Below are 18250 nucleotides of genomic sequence, written 5' to 3'. Positions count from 1 at the left end.
GGTGATAATAAACCTGATTCTGATTCCAAAATGGCAATCACAGCCAGAAGTGCATATTCTTCAGAGAAAGTATAATACCCAAGCCTTCGCACCCGTCAGAAAGACAAACTGGGAGTGCAATAGATTTCTTGAAACCTGCCTAGAAAACATGGAAATTGCTGTAACAAAGCTGACAATACAACCCTAAATAATTACTCTAGTGCAGCATCTAAAACATGCAGAACAATTGGCAACCTCACCTTAACCAACCAAAAGAACGAAAAGACACTATTAAACATCTGCCCAAGTCACACACGAGCTCAAAAGTTTCTTTGACCCTAGGATTTCCTCCCCAACAATATTCTTGAAAACATTTGCCACAGACTGAAATTCAAGATGGAAGCACATATCCTTCCTCAAGTGCAAAGCAGTATTGAACAATGTACCTTTGTCAACCCTACGCTGCTCCAGTGAAAGAACAATTTAAAAAAAACAGCAAAAACCTCAAATCAAATCTGAGCCAAGAACCAGGTAATATTGATATTTTGAACCCCAAATATAAACTCTATTTTGAGACCATTCATTCTAACTGTCAGATTCTGTTTGCTTTATACAAATATCTAGATGTGTGGGTGTGACAACATTACCAGCTAGAACACAAAAATTAGTTCCAGTTTAACATTCTATTCAAAGAATGCGCTCACCCAATAAAACCAATTATCACTCATTAAATATTTAAATATATTCAAGGCATAAAGGATACTGCCACATTATGTGACAACTTTAAACTTGTAGATATGGCAGCCAGGTTTGGACAAAAGCTGGAGAAGCAAAATAATTAGACTTGATATTTATGATCATAACATTGAAAAATTCCTAGTGTATGGGAAAATGGGAGAATCTATACTTTCATTAAATAGCACTTGCTGTTATGTGCCAACTAACTACAGAAAAGTTATGGTGCCAGTCACTCTGGATTTAACTTCAAGAATATTCCAAGAAAAACAACTTTCAATTTATTTATAATCAGAATATTTGGAGAGCACAGAAAGACTGATGAAAATGCCAAATACAGAATGGTATGATTACACATTTTATCACTTTATTGCTGAAGGTCAGGGAGAGACAGAGTGCGTCAGCAGAAATATTCAGCACCCCCTTTACTTCAATCACTTTAGCATTTGGGGCTGCAGAACAGACAAACTCATTGTGAAGGAAATGGATTGCAATCTCACCAAAATCTAGAATAATTGGCTAACAATTCACTGCCACATGTTTCAGAACACAGGGCAAGTACCATTTTCTAACATAAAGAACTTTGTCCTTCATATGCTGGAGCCTGGAAATACTGTGCAGTGGTAACTTGCTTTGGGCTGGAGGGACATCTCTACTTTGAAGTCCAAGTAGCTTCTGATACCTCACTTCAGTTAATTGTCTTCAACTATGCTACATTTGCATCTTTATTTTTAAAAGGGGTGGGAAAGTCAAGTTTTACCAGAAAATGAAGTGTGGACACCACTAAAGACATAATTCAGAGTCAATTTCAAATATATAGAGCACAAAATTGACAGTTACTTTGAGAACTTAGTAGGCAAGTGTCAGTAAAAGATTCAAGATTAAATGCCCAAAGACAAAACTTACAATTTTTCAGCTGTTATTCCAAGGAACATGAATAGGTAGAACAACCAAACAGCCTGTGTAAAGTATAAATGATGTTAATCAGTACAGTGCTTCATTCAGTGCCTTCATTTAAATGTCTTACAATTTGATATCAAACATTAGTAGAAATTCAAATCCATAGCCCAGAACAAATTAATACCATCAGCCGCATTTTAGCCTATTTTACAACCCATGTATTTTGTTCACTGGCACTAGTACAAAGCCAAGAAAAATTGGTTTAATACTTCTCCAAAATAGGTTATGAGAAGAATGCATTGACAATAACACAATGTGAAAAGGAAGCAGAAGTGGTTTAAATAGTTTCTATGCCACTCTAAATCGAACTGACAAGGTTCTAATGTAAATCTTGCAAACCCGCACTGCTACAAGTGATTGTACACAGCAAATCACATAATCAACAGCAAGGTCAGTTCATGATAATTGTAAATTAAACAGCCGTATTAACTGATAAATTCACTATTGGGATATCTCTGAACATCACAAATTTGTGCATTAAGACTCACGGTAACGACTGATCTGCTATTTTTCACGCAGCATGCATCTAAACCATATGTGTGAAGATTATTTTCAATGATCACAAGATGAGATTAAGGTTAGGCAGCCATTTTTAGAAAGTGTGAACTACTGTATCAATCCAAGAAATATCTGTTCATAATTCAAATTACTGATTAAGGGGCAATGCCCACGAACACAATACAGATCATAAACACAAGGAGTTCTGCAGATGCTGGAAACCAAAGCCACACATACAAATTGCTGGAGGAACTCAGCAGGTCAGGCAGCATCTATGGCAAGAGTAAACGGTCGATGTTTCAAAGGCCTTTCATCAGGACTGAAGAGGAGTCTCAGCCCGAAATAAATCAACTTGCTGTTCATTCCATAGATGCTGCCTGACCTGCTGAGTTCCTCCAGCATTTTCTGTACAATACAAATTAACAGTTGAGGCCTTAAAAAGAAACTGAGTACAATTAGCCAAGAGTTATTGGAGCTCAAATTAGGGGGAGAAAGCAGCAAGGAGAGCACAAAACCCATAGCCAAGTGGATTAAAGATACAGCTTTTAAATACTGTATTTTGAAAAGATTGCTGCTAGCAAGGGCAGAAATAAGAAAATGCAAAGAGTGCTTCGGATACCTGGATCATTGGGATTCATTCCAAGGCAAGGAGATGACTTGTTCAAGGACACACTGCACCCAAACTGGAGGGGCATCAACATTGTAGCAGTGAGCTTTGTTAGTGGTACTTGGGAGGGTTTAAACTGGCGTAGAGCTGGGTCGGAACCAGGCTGTGAATCACCAAGTGGAAGGATTGAGGGGAAGGTAGAGGTTAGGTCAAGTCTACTAGGAAGAGCAGACAAGAGGCAAGTCAAGGAAAACTTTGGGAATGACAATCTAAAGTGTCCTTATTTAGAAAAAGCAGATGAGAATGGAGTCTGGTTTAGCACATGCTCTGGGTATTACAGATAAAAAGATTGAGGGAAGGGCAGAATTAGCAGGTCAATATTTTAGAGTAGAGTAGATGCAGATATGATAGCTGAGTTGTGTCATTGATTAGGGAGAATGCTACAGCTGCAATGGGAAAAGATGTGGTGCAGGGCTCCTCCAGCAAGAACACATGGGTAGACGCCAGGAATTTTAAAAAAAGTGCAATCACAGTGAAGGGATTATACTGAAGGTCTCCCAAAAGCCCGAGGAGCAAATATGCAGGCAGTTCGTGAAAAGATTTAAAACCAACAATGTTAGTGTAATGAGGGATTTTAATTATCCTGATATTAATTGGGCCTCCCTTTGTATCAGGGGCTTAGCCGACTCAGAATTTAGGCTACACCACAACTGTTTCTGAAACAATATTTCATTAGTTCAATCAGGGAAGAAGCCATACTTGTCTTTGTACTGGGAAATCTCTGGCCAGATGATTGTATGTTCAGTGGGAGAGACTTCTGTTCAGAGAGCACAACTTCAAAAACATTTTTAAGATAGTTTTCGAAGGATAAGTCCAGTCTTCTGGCGAAAGTGCTAAACTGGTGGTGGGTGAGTGGAGGGAGTATTATTATAATATCGGGCAGGAAGTGGAGAAATAGATTGGGAGCAGCCTTTTGAGAGTAAAAGTACCTCCAACATTCGGGAGTCCTTTAAAAGCTAGTTGCCAGAGTTCAGGACCAGCTTATTCTGGGAGGATGAAGGGTAGACTGATAAGGTTGGAGAACATTGGATGAAAAGAAATGTTGCAAGTTCCAGCAAAAAGAAAAAGGAAGCATTTAGAAGGCTTATGATGAACCTAAACATCAGACAAGGCACTTGAGGAATATAGAAGCAGGAAAGAAATTATACCAAGAATTATGAGAGCTGATTGGGACCATGAAATATCCTTGGCAAGGAGGTTCAAAGAGAACCCCAAGGCATTTTAAACATACTGGGAGCAAATCTGGGGAAAGAATGTGTCTATTCAATGTCAAAGGAGGGAATTTGCGTTTGGAACTAGTGAAGGTGGGTGATATCCTTAAAGAATACTTTATGGCAGTATTCACCAAGATGGGGGTGGATCCACAAGTTAGGAAACGGAATCCAAAATCTGCTCAACACTGAATAGACAGTGCAGTGACAGAGGACTCCACCCTCTCCCCGCCGTCGCTCCGTAAAGGGACCCCTGAGGTGTTCCAGAAGGATCGGTCCCTCTCGGTTAGATGAAAAATGCAAGTGGTCTGATCAGCAATGTGACAAGAAACTGCATGTTGACGAAGGTGCCAAAGGATATACCATGATATTGACCAGTTGGAAATTTGGGCAAAGAAATGGCAGGCGGAGTTTACTGCAGACAAGAGTAATGCAATGCATTTTGGAGGTCAAATGCAACAGGAATGTATACAGGACAAGATAGGATCCATCAGAGCACTGGTATACAGAATAATCTTTGGGTGCACATCTATAACTCCCTGAAGGTGGCAACAAGTGGATAGGGTGGTAACGAAAGGACTCACATTGCGGCTTTTTAAAACTTTAGTCAAGCCATCTGTCCAGCTGTGGTTTCTACATTACGAGGAGGATGTAAAGGCTTTGGAAAGGGTGCAGAAGAGGTTCACCAGTATATCAGATGGATTGGACTGTATCAATTACAAGTTAGACAAACTCGGATTCCTTTTTTGTTGCAGCATTGAAAGCCTGGTAGAAGATTACAAAATTATGAAAGGCATCAACGAGATAGTCCGAGCTCATCCTCCTCTATGATGACGTCCGATCAAATGCTGGAGGGTACAAGTTTAAGGTGAGTTCGAGGGGTAGACATGAGGCACGTTATTTATGTTCTCAAGGCTCAAGTTCAGATTGGGGGACTGAAAGGTAGTTGAGGTGACACACAGCAATGGTACACCTATTGATGGAAACTGCATTTTTTTCTTCTTTTTTAAAATTCAGCACGTGGCCAAGTGGTTAAGGCATTGGACTGGCGACCTGAAGGTCATGAGTTCGAGACCCAGCCGAGGAAACGTGTTGTGTCCTTGAGCAAGGCACTTAATCACACATTGCTCTGCGACGACACTGGTGCCAAGCTGTATGGGTCCTGATGCCCTTCCCTTGGGCAACATTGGTGTCGTGGAGAGGGGAGACTTGCAGCATGGGCAACTGCTGGTCTTCCATACAACCTTGCTCAGGCCTGCGCCCTGGAGAGTGAAGACTTTCCAGGCATGGTCTCGCAAGACTAACGGATGCCTTTCACAGGGAATAGCTCCCTCCTCCCAAAACTTCCGTCTGAAGATCAGGCTATGACTACAGTACATTGATGTGTACTTTCAAAATTAAAAAGAAAATAAAATGAAAGAACGAAAGAAGGAAAGGCTTAAAAGTTAAGCTTCAACGAGCACCTTAGAACCCACAGCCACTTCTCTCCATTCAACAATATTCAATTGTAAATGCTCCAGGCCCAACCAGAAAGCAGATTACTAGTACATATGCAGGAGGACTTTGTCAGGTTTGGAGTTTGTCCCTGGACTTTATGCAAATAGAAACCAAAAAGAGAAATTAAAGCATAGGCAGGAAACTGATAGCCAAGAACATTTAACACATTTGGGACTTCCATATTTTAACAAAGGTTTTCATATTTAATCCGTTTAATCAAAATAGCCAATACTTACATAAAGAATGATAGCCAGCGGTAGCAGATTATGGTAAAACCCACAAACAGCACCTTTGAGGTAGTCAATAAAGCCACTTCCAGTTTTGCAGTCTTCAGTAGTTTTTACAAATGAACACCACTGGGACCCATTCAGCTGCACTACGTTATGACACTAGAAAAGACAGCAAATAAGTTAGCAGCTTCAGTTCTATTCAACATTATATTCTAAAAAAAACATTCATTCTATTGCTCAATGCTTTCTAAATGTTCAAAAGTTCAAAGCTTACAGTAAAACTTATTTTCAGAGTACATGCATGTCATCACGTACAACCCTGAGATTCTTTTTCTGTGGGCACACTTAGCAAATCTATAGAACAGTAACTCAACTGTAAACATCAGGAACTGTAAACAAGCTGCAAATGCAGATATAAATTAGTAGCAATAAATAATGAGCATGAAATAACATGTAGTTATCCCTTTTTGTTCAAGAGCCTTATGGTTGAGGGGTAGTAACCGTTCTTGAACCTGGTACTGCCAGTCCTGAGGCACCTGTACCCTCTAACTGATGGCACCACCGCATGGCCTGGGTGGTGAGGATCTTTGATGATGGATGCTGCTTTTCTATGGCAATGTTTCATGTAGATGCGCTCAATGGTTGGGAGGGTTTAAGCTGTGAGATACTGGTCCAAATCCACTACCATTTGTAGGATTTTCCGCTCAAAAGCATCGGTGTTCCCATAGCAGGCCATATTGCAGCCAGTCAGCACACTTTCCACCCCACATCTATAGAAGTTCGCCAAGCTTTTTTGCTGACATGCCAAACCTCCGCAGACTCCTGAGGAAATAGAGGCACGGTCATGCTTTCTCTGCAATAATATTTATACGATGGGTTAAATGCTGAACATCCTGATGAATGCATCATTGCTGTCAACTTTGACTGCCGACCATGTTGCTAAAAAGATAGGGACACCTTAATAATATCAGAGAGAAGTTAGGGACTCTTATATACGTTTAAGTTAAATATTGTCCATACAGAAAGTCTCCACTTTACAAATCATTGTGCTCAGACAACAGGATTTGAGTTTGGATTTGTTTTTCTGCCTCCCCAAAGAGCAAGACAAGAGAGTTTGCTGAACTCCTTAAAGATGACGCATAACATGTGTTCTGGTCAAATTTAAGTTTGCCCAAAATGCATCCATTTCATTATCATATTCCTGCACCAGTGAGAATTTTCACTTCAAATACTTTCAGCAAGTCACTACAGTGCAACAATCGGGGGTTGAAGGTGAATTTTCACATTCATAAGACCATAAAACCATAAGACAAAGGAGCAGAAGTCAACCATTTGGCCCATCGAGTCTGCTCTGCCATTTTATCATGAGCTGATCCATTCTCCCATTTAGTCCCACTCCCCCGCCTTCTCACCATAACCTTTGATGCCCTGGCTACTCAGATACCTATCAATCTCTGCCTTAAATACACCCAATGACTTGGCCTCCACTGCTGCCCATGGCAACAAATTCCATAAATTCACCACCCCCTGACTAAAAAAGTTTCTTCGCTTTTCTGTTCTGAATGGGCGCCCTTCAATCCTTAAGTCATGCCCTCTCGTACTAGACTCCCCCATCATGGGAAACAACTTTGCCACATCTACTCAGTCCATGCCTTTCAACATTTGAAATGTTTCTATGAGGTCCCCCCATATCCAGGAGATGAAACAACATTCAAAGAGGTGAGAAGCATTGGGTGGTCTTCAACCAGCTGATATATCCTGTTCAGGTTCAGTCCAGTCTGAGGGACTTTGCTGTGTGAAAGTTGACTGCCAGACTTCACTTCATTGAAAATAGTTTTCAGTCAATGTCCAGAGGCTGAGAAAAATGCAACAAAATGGTCATTTTTTAACTAAACAGGACATTCAGATCAAGACTCTAATAGAAATGATACCAATTAAGATTTTAAAAAATACACCATACATAAATTTTGGATAACTCCTAGCAGATATTGAAGTACTAAAACCTGCAAGAGGAAAAAAAAACTTTCCTGCTGATACTTTGGGATGCCATGCAATTTAGTTCTGACATTCCTTACTTTAGCATAATTAATATAGCCAGCTGCCTACACGCTAATCAGATTGCTTAAACTAGGAAACCAGCACGCTAATTAATTTGATATAAATGCCAATCAACTCCAATCCAAATCCAAAGATTACAGTAGCTAATTAACCGTACAAGTTTTTAAGGAGGTGAGGGGAATGGGGAGAACTTGGAGAAAATACACAGCACTAAGCTCAGGGTCAAACCAAGGTTGCTGGAGCTGTGAACCAGCAGCACTACCCTCTGTACAACCAGAGCAAAGTAACATAACACCGCTGCAAAGTTCAGCCAGCCAAGGAGTGTGGTTACAGAAGGACTTTTTGTTTTAATATACTGCTCATTAATGAAGGAATATTACTGGAATGAGGCTGCTGCTTAGTAACTGGCAAACTTTTTTTTTGTAGACAGATAACAAGCAGCTAAAAACACTTTTACAGAACCAGGCCTAACAAGTTATCTCATTACTTCAAGAGGAAATCAACTCGTTTATAGTTTGACTCACTAAACAGTGGAGCTTGGAATATTTATGGTCATCAAGAACTGAACAGTCCAGGACATCGGCAAAGAGTGGCGCAAAAATCACGACCAAGAAAAAAGTGTTTTGACAGTATTCAACCAGGATGCTTACAAAATTCAAATCTTTGCGCACATTAGTGGTATACTGCTCTCTGCCCACCACTGGCTTTAGATAAAATGGTTTAATAGTTCTTCAATTAGTGCCAATAATTGACCTGGTTACTAATTGTGAGGATTAAGAAAACAAAGTTTAATCAGTGCTTTAGGCTAAATTATTCACCCTACCCCCAATGTTAGATTAAATCCTCCACTCCCACAAAGTTAACATGGAAAGACAGAAATGCTGACTACCATAAAGTTCAAAGTTCACAGATATAGCACCCAGAGATTCATCTTCTTGCAGGTATTCACAGAAGAATACATTAGACTCAGTACCTGTATGTGCACAAGAAAACAAGCTGCATATATTAAAATTAAATAATACCTGGGACAAGAGTTGTAGAGTCCTTGAACGCGAGTCCATTAGTTGTGGAATCAGTTCAGGGTTGAGGTGAATGAGGTTTTCCGTGCTGGTTCAGGAGCCTGATAGTTGGGGTAGTAACCATTATGGAACCTGGCGGTTTGGGACCAAAGGCTCCTGTACCTCCTTCCAGATGTCAGAAGCAGAAGAGAGCATGGCCTGGGTAGTGGGGGGGGGGGGGCATTGAGCAGGACACCCCCTTCCCCACACTCTGCAAATAGCACTTTCAATGCCTCCACTCAAGGGACATTTTATAAAAGCACACCCTCACTGCTTCGCTGAAGTGACAGCCTCGTGATCTTTTCCAATTTGGGAAGAGCATTACCATACAGTTAATCCAGCCACACCGGAGGAAACGGCTGCTCCTTACATTAACAGGGGAGTATATTCAAAAAAATTTACACGATTGCTTGTAAGAAATCAAAACTCATTTCCAACTTCAATTAGGTGATGAAATCAGAATGGAGAGAATGCAAGCTAGTGATGGGGAAACATTAAGCTGCCTACTAACTCACGAAATTAATCCATTAAAGAATAGTGCAGAGAGATAAAATTTAAAAGACAGACTTCAGGGTACCCAAGATTACATTTAGGTCAAGACAGAGAAGACGTACCTCAATTGACCGACTAGTCGCTTCAAGCAGACCAAGAGAGCTTGTGTTAACAGTATTTTCAGACGAACGGGGCTCAATTATTCCAGCAACGTTTTTAAAGCGATGCGAATCGGGAGTCCCCAGGGACTGGGGTGCGTAACACTTCGCAGTCCTCAGCCAGAGAAGCCAGGCGATCACAGTAACACAGCCTGCCTTCATTGCTGTGGGTCAGTCTAAAGGAAGAACTCGAATCAACGCTCTTTCAGTTTGCGGTTACCGCTCTGCGTTAATTAGCCAGATTAGGAAGTCGCTCAAGAAACTCTCCCTATCATGACATAAATAAACTCAGGGAACCTATCTATCGCGAATGTAGAAACAGCTGACATATTCAATTTGCTCAAACGACTTAAAAAAATAAAACCATGCTATAGCTCCAGTCTGAAACCCCAGTACTTACACCAGGAAGTAAATACAATAACTAAAAGTAAAGGAGAAATTTAAACTTCCAGGTTCACATTTCTACATCAAGTAAATCAGAATGTATCCCCTTAGCAAATTGTTCTCCATACGTAATGTTATTTCCTCCTTCTTGAAAGGTAACAGGAGTACTAGCCGACCAACCCACTTCACACTCCCCCCAGAAAAAAACCCCACTAATAACCTCTCAGTCCAACTCATTACTTCCTCGCCCTCCCCCTATTTAAATCAGTTCATTCCAATTAATGCGCGGGGGTTCAAGAAGACAGCGAGAGCAGCACTGGCTCAGTTTTTGCTCCCAGCTGCGACCCGGTCCAACGTGAAACCATCACGCATTGAAGCAGACGCGCTTTGAGTGAAAGGTCATTTCACGGACCTCCAATCAATGAGACTCGACACTATCCCCGAATAGAATTGCGTGACTCACTCGAAATATTCCATATGCTGCTATAACGCTCCATGAAAGCCCAAGCAAATGATCATATACATTCACGTGACGATAAAATGCACAGTACAGATATGCAAATGACTAGCATCTAGCAAATATAGTGAGGAGCCGGACTTAAATCACTCAGTCGCCAGCGCACCAGTCTGTCAATCATTCACCAGCGTCAGCTGATGCGCCGGTCACGTGACGCGAGCCGGTCCAACATGGCGGTGGCTCGGTGTCTTCAGGGACCTCGGTGCCACATCCGATACCGGTCCTCCTGCCGAGTGGCTGCTTGTCATGTCCTGTTGTTGTTGTTGTCGCTGCTGGCAGTGGTGCCTCTGGCGGCTCCTGAGGCGCTGCACCGCTCTGTCGTGCTCGAGCAACGCAGCGGGAAGCTGAGAGTGGTGCGCGGGCTGCGGCGAGATGGGGTGGCATGGGCCAACTTCACAGATAACATCAAAGCCACGGGGTACGGACGCTGGCAGAAAGGAAGGTGGGGTGGTAGGTGGGTAGGGCAGGTAGGTTGGTAAGAAGAGTGTGGAACAAGTAGGCTGCGGGTACTGGTAGGGTCACGAGGAGTAGATGGGGGGTGAGCGGTGGGGTTGGGGATAGAGGAGGGGGAGGTGGGTGCGGTTGGGTGTCGGGGCCAGAGGAGTTGGGGTGGTGGATGGATGCCCGGGGGTGGGGGTGGGCCCCTGGTGGGGGGGGCAGGACAGATGGGTTTGGGGGGGCGCTCGGGAGGGCAGGCGTGGTTGAGGGGGGTTCAGGGTGGGAGGTGGGCGCCCGTGGAGAGTAGGACAGGGCACACGGGGTGGGGGTGGACGCCTGTGGGGTGGGGAGGGGAGTGGTCGCTTGTTGGGGTAGGGTAGGCAGGGTGGGGGGGTAGGGCAGGGCAGGCGGTGTGGTGGGTGGCAGTTTGGCAGGTGGGTGCCGGGGGGCAGGGGAGGTGGGGTGGGGGTGGGTGTCGGGGGCAGGGGAGGTGGGGTGGGTGTTAGGGGGAGGTGGGGTGGGGGTGAGTGTCAGGGGCAGGGGAGGTGGGGTGGGGGTGGGTGTCAGGGGCAGGGGAGGTGGGGTGGGGGTGGGTGTCAGGGGCAGGAGGGGTGGGGTGGGTGTCAGGGGCAGGGGAGGTGGGGTGGGGGTGGGTGTCAGGGGCAGGGGGGTGGGGGTGAGTGTCAGGGGCAGGGGGGTGGGTGTCGGGGGCGGGGAGGTGGGGTGGTGGTGGGCATCGGGGGGCAGGGGAGGTGGGGGTGGGCCTTGGGGGCAGGGGAGGTGGGTAGGGAATGAGTGGCAGAGATGGGTGTTCAGGGGTCTGGAGAGGGATCCATTTGGAGGCAAAAGGCTGGATGGGAAAAGGGTTGGGGAAGGGGGATAGGCTAAGTCTGGATGGGAAGAGGGCTGGAGAGTGTTAGTGTTGATTGATGAAGAGAGGAAGACTGACAACTTATAAATTAACTGTGCCTGTTTCCACAAATCATTTAATAGTCTCTAAATAAGGTATATAATGCAAGGTTAAACATGCATGCATATGTTTAACCTCTAACATTAAGGACATGTGTTTATCTTAAAATATAGTAGATTTAAGTTTTTGCCATCTTGCAATTGTTGATGATTCATATACTTTTCTGTTTTCATTCAGTATGTTTAGCTTCTATTTATTTTACATTTTCTGTCCTCCATAGCTGGTCCTACCTTGAACTTGGTACAAATGGGACGTATGATGATAGAATTCAGGCTTATGCTGCAGGAGTGCTGGAAGCTGAGGTCACACGACCAGTAAGCTTTACTAATTGCTCTCAGATTCTCGTTTGCCGTGAAAGAAAAGACGTCAAGAAGTATTCAGAAGTGCTTCAAGAGTTGTAATGACTAGAAAAAAACTGAGTAGTGTTTCGATGGTTATTTCACAATCAAGGCATTGGGCAACTATCTTAGATTGTTAGTGGAAACTGAAAATGTTAAAGATATTTTTGTTATAAGTTGTTCATTTTAAATGTAAGTAAATCAGACATTTTGTTTGGCAACTTAATACCAATGGACTGCTATAACCAATGCAAACTTTTTTCTCCAAACGACTCTGCATGTCATTTTTGTTCTGAAAGATCTCCCTGCCTTTACCCTTTAACAGTTCTTTATAAATTAGACTATTAGATTATCCTGCAGTGTGATGTATTGAAACTAAATCTGACCCTGACACCTGTCCCAAACACATTGACTTTCTATTTGGATGGTTAATACCAAATAAGCATTTGACGTTTGTGAGCCAGAGTTGACCAAAGCAGGGAGATCAAGAGGCCAGGAAGCTTAAAATTTATGGTCTGTATGGCTGTATTTAATGAATAAGCTTGGCCCTCTATTTTCTGGAGATGAGAAGAATGAATGGTGATCTCATTAGGACATTAAAAATACTTAGAGCGGAGTAATTTCCCAGTTAGGGATTCCAGAACTAGAAAATCACAATCTCAAAATATGGTGCCATTTAGTATTGAAATGAGAAATTTCAAAGCAGAGTGGTGAATCATCGGAGTTCGATGTTCCAAGTAAAATTTATTATCAGAGTACATACATGTCACCACATGCAACCCAGAGATTCTTTTTCTGCATGCATACTCAACAAATCTATGGAATAGTAGCTGGAAACAGGATCAATGCAATAGCATAGAAGACAACAAACTGTGCAAATGCAAGTATAAATAAATAGCGTTTTAAATAATGAGAGCATGAAATAACAAGATAAAGAGTTGTTAAAGTGAGACCATTGGTTGTGGGAACATCTCAATGGATGAGTGTAGTTATCCTCTTTTGTGCAAGAGCCTTAAGGTTGAGGGGTAGTAACTGTTTTTTGAACCTGGTAGTGCGAGTCCCGAGGCTCTTGTGATGGCTGCAGTGAGAGAGAAAAAAAGCATGGTCTAGGTGGAGAGGATCTTTGATGGATGCTGTTTTTCTACAGTGTTTCATGTAGATGTGCTCAATGGTATACTGGGAAAATCCATTTCCTTTTGCACAATTTTCCACTCAGGCTTTGGTGTTTCCATACCAGGCTGTGATGCAGTTCCACACACAAAACAAATTAATCAATTTCTGTAAATATGTAGGCATTGTGCCTTTGCACTGTGCTTACTGGTACATAGACAAATGTAGCATTGAAATTACCAAGCTCTGCATAAGTGTAGTGAAATTGATTGTAATCTCTGGTAAGGAAGAAATCTGTTTTTCTTTGAATTATACTTTGGCATTTTTAGAGTCATCTGAATAATACTTTTAATTTTCAATTAATGTCCATGCAAAGGACAGTAACATCGTCAATGCAAAATACTTAGTATGCCGAACTCAGCTTGGATATCAGGTTAGGTTCAACTTTATTGTCATTGTGCCGAGTACAGATACAAAGCCAATGAAATGCATTTAGCATCTGACCAGAAATGCTCAGCTCTAGGCGTTGTGTGTGGTAGGAGTGGAGATCACAGAGGAAGTTCTGTTCTTGATTAGAGGACTAGGCAACAATCTAGGTAGATGGGTGGGAGTCAGCATGTGGAAATAGGATCTGAGGAGATAGATGTCAGTAGCTATCAGGTGGTGTGAGCATGGCTGGGTAGAAGTGATCAGCGGATCATTGATTTTGAAGAGGGTTGTGAGGTAGGCCTATGAGCTTGTCCTCAGAATATAAGAATACCTCTTTAGAAAAAGGATGAGGAGGAATTTCTTTACCCAGATGGTGGTGAATCACAGCCACAGAGGCTGTAGAGGCCACGTCATTATATTTAAAGTGGAAGTTGACAGGTTCTTAATTAGTAAGGGTGTCAAAGGTTGCAAGGGGAAGGCAGGAGAATGGGGTTCAGAGGGATAATAAATCGACCATGATCAAATGGTGGAGTAGACTCAATGGGCCAAGTGTCTAATTCTGCTCCTGTATCTTGTGGTCTTATGCTTAAGATTTAGTTCAAATGAGTATTATTTTCCAGTTTTAGTTTTATTTTGTTAGTTTATAAATGTCTCTAAAAGTAAGATATTGAAAGCTTTTAAAACCTAGTTTTAATGTTTACCGCCAGCAAAGACCCACCCGGCTTTGCTGGCTTTGAAAGGCTATCGGACGTTTTGGAGGTTTTCTCACCTGAGGCCCCCACTGACATTGAAAGCAAAGTGTTGGCCGTGGGGATGCAAAGTGCCGGTGAGACAGGCCCTCCACGTAGATGCAAAGTAACTGTGGGCATGAGGTGAAGGAAGTTGGGAGGCTTGCCCAAAGCATCTGGGGTGGTTGAGCAGCCAAAACGTGCAGAGTTCTGCAATTTGGGGACTCGGAGGAAGTTACTGTGAGAGTGAGATTCAAAGTTCAAAGTAAATTTATTATCAAAGTGCATGTATAACCCTGAGATTTATTTTCTTGCGGGCATGCTCAATAAATCCAATAGCCATAATGGAATCACTGCAGGATCACAACAACAGGGCAGGCAACTAGCGTGCAAAAGGCAACACACTGTGCAACTGCAAAAAGGAAAAAGTGTAATAAATATAAGCAATGAGTATTGACAACACGAGATGAAGAGTCCTTGAAAGTGAGTCCATAGGTTGTGGGAACAGTTCAGTGATGAGGCAAGTGAAGTTATCCCCTCTGGTTCAAGATTCTGATGATTGAGAGGTAATACCTGTTCCTGAACCTGGTGATTCCAACGCCACCGTCTGGCCTTTCCGGTGGCAACAATGTGGAGTTTGAAAATAAGGTTCAGAATTGTAAAGAAGAGGTGTTGCTAACTGAGTCAATTTAAGTCAACATGTATCAAAGTGGGTAAACAGGACTTGGTTATATTTTGCTGCCCAGTTCAGTAATGATTGATCACAATTTAAAACAGATTTTCTTGTAACATTTTAATTATTACGTTTTCCAGTATATTTACATGCACTGGATGAATACATTATTTCACTACTGTGGATCCTTCAAATATCAGACAGCCTACTGTGACAAGCTTAAAAATTACATCGAGACTAATCTGAAATGGATAGAAGAAAACCTGGCAGAAATTCCACTGGCAGACAAAGACAATAAAGCATATTGGCATCAGGTAAGATCAAATCTAGGTACAAAAGGACTTGAAGTCAAAACTGTTAATGAATCAGAATCGGGTTTAATTCCACCAGCTTACGTCATGAAATTTATTAACTTTGCAGCATCAGTACAAAGAAATATGTAATAATAGAGAGAAAAAAAACTGAATTACAATATGAAAATGCAAACGTTTGTATGTTAAGTCAAATAAGTAGTGCAAAAATAATAGAAATAAAAAAAGTGGTGAGGAAGTATTCATGGGTTCGATGTCCATTCAGAAATTGGATGACAGCGGGGAAGAAGCTGTTCCTGGATCATTGGCTGTGTGCCTTCAGGCTCCTATATCTCTTCCCTGAAGGTAACAATGAGAAGAGGGCATGTTCTGGGTGATGGGGGTCCTTAATGATGGTCGCCACCTTTTTGAGGCATCACTGCTTGAAGATGTCCTGGATACCATGGAGGTTAGTGCCCATGATGGAGTTGACTAATTTTACAACTTTCTGAAGCTTGCTTGGATCCTGTGCAGGAGCACACCACCCCCCTCCCCATACCAGATGGTGATGCAGCCAGTTAGAATGCTCTCCACGGCACATCTGTAAAAGATCTGCAAATGTCTTTGGTGACATAGCAAATCTCCTCAAACTCTAATGAAATATAGCCGCTGTCTTGCCTCCTTTATAGCTGCATTGATATGTTTGGTCTAGGTTGTGTCCTCAGAGACCTTGATGCTCAGAATCTTGGATTTGCTCACTCTTTCCACCTGGTCTCTCTATGAGGGGTGATGGGTGTTCTCTGATCTTACCCTTTCTGAAGACTGCTGTCCGTTCTTTCGTCTTCCTGACATTGAGTGCAAGGTTGTTGCTGCGACACCACTCAACTAGCTGATACATCTCTCTCCTGTATGCCTTCTCGTCACCGTCTAAGATCCTGTCAGCAATGGGTGTAATTTCTAAGTTCCAATTATAAGAAAATGGGAGGGCAATGAATCTAAACACAGCACCCATGAGGGTGGCCACCACCTATGCAGAGACAGATGGAGATAACAGGTCAACGAACCTTCGGATGAGGTGATTGAGCTGAAATTTAAACCTGTTTTTCTGTCCATTAGTACTGTCTGATCTGCTGGATATTTCTACCAGCTTCTGTTCAGATATTAGATTTTCAGCATCCATAGCAATTTTTTGAACATGCGGCAATGCAGAGTTTAAAATCCACAGATTTGGCAAATTGCAGATCGGCAAAACTGCACGGTTGCAGAAGACTCACTGCTCTTTCTGCTTTGCTGTGGTGAGGGAGTCTTGGACTAGAGGGCACAGCCTCAGAGTAAAGGGGCATCCACTTAGAACAGAGATGAGGAAAATTTTCTTTAGCCTGAGAGTGGTGAATCTGGAATTTATCGCCACAGATGGCTGTGTGACCAAGTCATTGGGTATATTTAAGGCAGAGATTGCCAGGTTCTTGATTAATCAGGGGAAAGGCCAGAGAATGGGGCTGAGAAGGATAATTATGTAACAGGAAGAAAATTCTTTGTTAGCTGTGGCGATTGTGTGCCTAAAGTCCATGATATTGTGTTTTCTGTGACACAAGGATCAATTTTTGGCCCATTGTTCTCGCCCTACATGCTTCCATTAGATCAGATTATTTCAAAACACAAGGTGAATTTCCACAGTCTTGCAGATGACAGGCAATTGTACTCGTCTATTACGTCAAATGACTCTGAACCTCCTAAACCCTCCGGTCCAGTCTCTTACTAGCATTACAGAATGCATGAGTTCAAATTTCCTTAAACTAAAAAGCAAAAAAACAGAAATTTTGGTTATTGGCAATAAAAAGTGTGAATCTTAGAAATAAACTTGATCAGCTGGCTTTCCAAATCAAGCCCAGCAAAAAAAATTTAGGCATCATTATTAACCGTGAGCTAGACTTCAAAAATCACATATTAACCATATTATTAAGGCTGCATTCTTTCATTTTAGGAACATTGCAAAAGTTCGATTTCTTGTAACAACTCAAGATGCAGAAAAATTAATTCATGCTTCTGTTTTTAGCCGATTAGACTACTGTAGTTCACTCTTTTCAGGACTGCCTTTTTAAAAAAAAAAAATGTAACTCAGCCACAGTTTGTTCAAAATGCAGCAGCGAGAATCATAACGGAAAAAAAAATCTGAGCACATTTCATCAGTTTTGGCATAATTACGCACTGGCTGCCTATGTCCTTCAGGACCAATTTTAAAATGCTCTTAATTGTATACAAGGTTCTGAATAATCTAGCTCCTCCATGTATTTTGGAGTGTCTTTCCCCTTGCATCCCTGATCATAATCTTAGATCCATGAATTCTAGTTTGCTTGGTATTCCTAGAGCCAAGCATATAAGAACTGGTGATGCGGCCTTTTGTTCTTACGCACCAAAAATCTGGAATACTCTTCCGACTGAGATACACCAGGCGAGTGTTGTGGAACTTCTCAAAACACTTCCAAAAGCCTACTTTTTTCAAAATTTGGCCTACTTATAGGATTACTTAATGTCTGTTGATGTTGATTATATTTATATAATTTGGTATATTTAATTACTTTTTATTCTATGTAATGTTTGTCTTCTGATTTAATTTTTTTCTGTATTTTTATGACTATTGATACAATCTATGCAAAGAGCTTAATGTACAAAAAGTGCTAGATAAATAAAATTATTATTAAATAAGTAATGATGGAATGGCAGAGCAACTCAATGGGCCAAATGGTCTGATTATGCTCTTGTGTTGTATGGTCTTGTAGTATTGTACCTTGAGTAAATCCAGGATTTAATTTTAGAGTTTTCACTTTTA

The 18250-nt window shown here is 42.0% G+C and overlaps 2 protein-coding genes across 2 annotated transcripts in view; one reads left to right on the top strand and one right to left on the bottom strand.

Moving 5' to 3' along the window:
* Window positions 1-10557, bottom strand: part of slc8b1 (solute carrier family 8 member B1) — a 31436-nt gene extending 20879 nt beyond the window's left edge. Inside the window, exons 1-5 of the mRNA XM_063034348.1 lie at window positions 10391-10557; window positions 9508-9719; window positions 5784-5936; window positions 1621-1673; window positions 744-800 (exon numbers count right to left, since the gene is read on the bottom strand). Of these exons, the coding sequence (XP_062890418.1) occupies window positions 744-800; window positions 1621-1673; window positions 5784-5936; window positions 9508-9705 (461 nt within the window). The 5' untranslated portion in view covers window positions 9706-9719; window positions 10391-10557. The remainder of the gene's footprint in view (window positions 1-743; window positions 801-1620; window positions 1674-5783; window positions 5937-9507; window positions 9720-10390) is intronic.
* Window positions 10553-18250, top strand: part of plbd2 (phospholipase B domain containing 2) — a 35914-nt gene continuing 28216 nt past the window's right edge. Inside the window, exons 1-3 of the mRNA XM_063034343.1 lie at window positions 10553-10862; window positions 12073-12166; window positions 15271-15444. Coding sequence (XP_062890413.1) covers window positions 10582-10862; window positions 12073-12166; window positions 15271-15444 — 549 coding nt within the window. The 5' untranslated portion in view covers window positions 10553-10581. The remainder of the gene's footprint in view (window positions 10863-12072; window positions 12167-15270; window positions 15445-18250) is intronic.

Source organism: Mobula hypostoma, chromosome 27 (genome assembly GCF_963921235.1).
Source record: "Mobula hypostoma chromosome 27, sMobHyp1.1, whole genome shotgun sequence".
NCBI classification, from domain to species: Eukaryota; Metazoa; Chordata; class Chondrichthyes; order Myliobatiformes; family Myliobatidae; genus Mobula; species Mobula hypostoma.
Note: the sequence above shows the minus strand (reverse complement) of the source record. Positions and strands in the feature narration are given on the sequence as shown.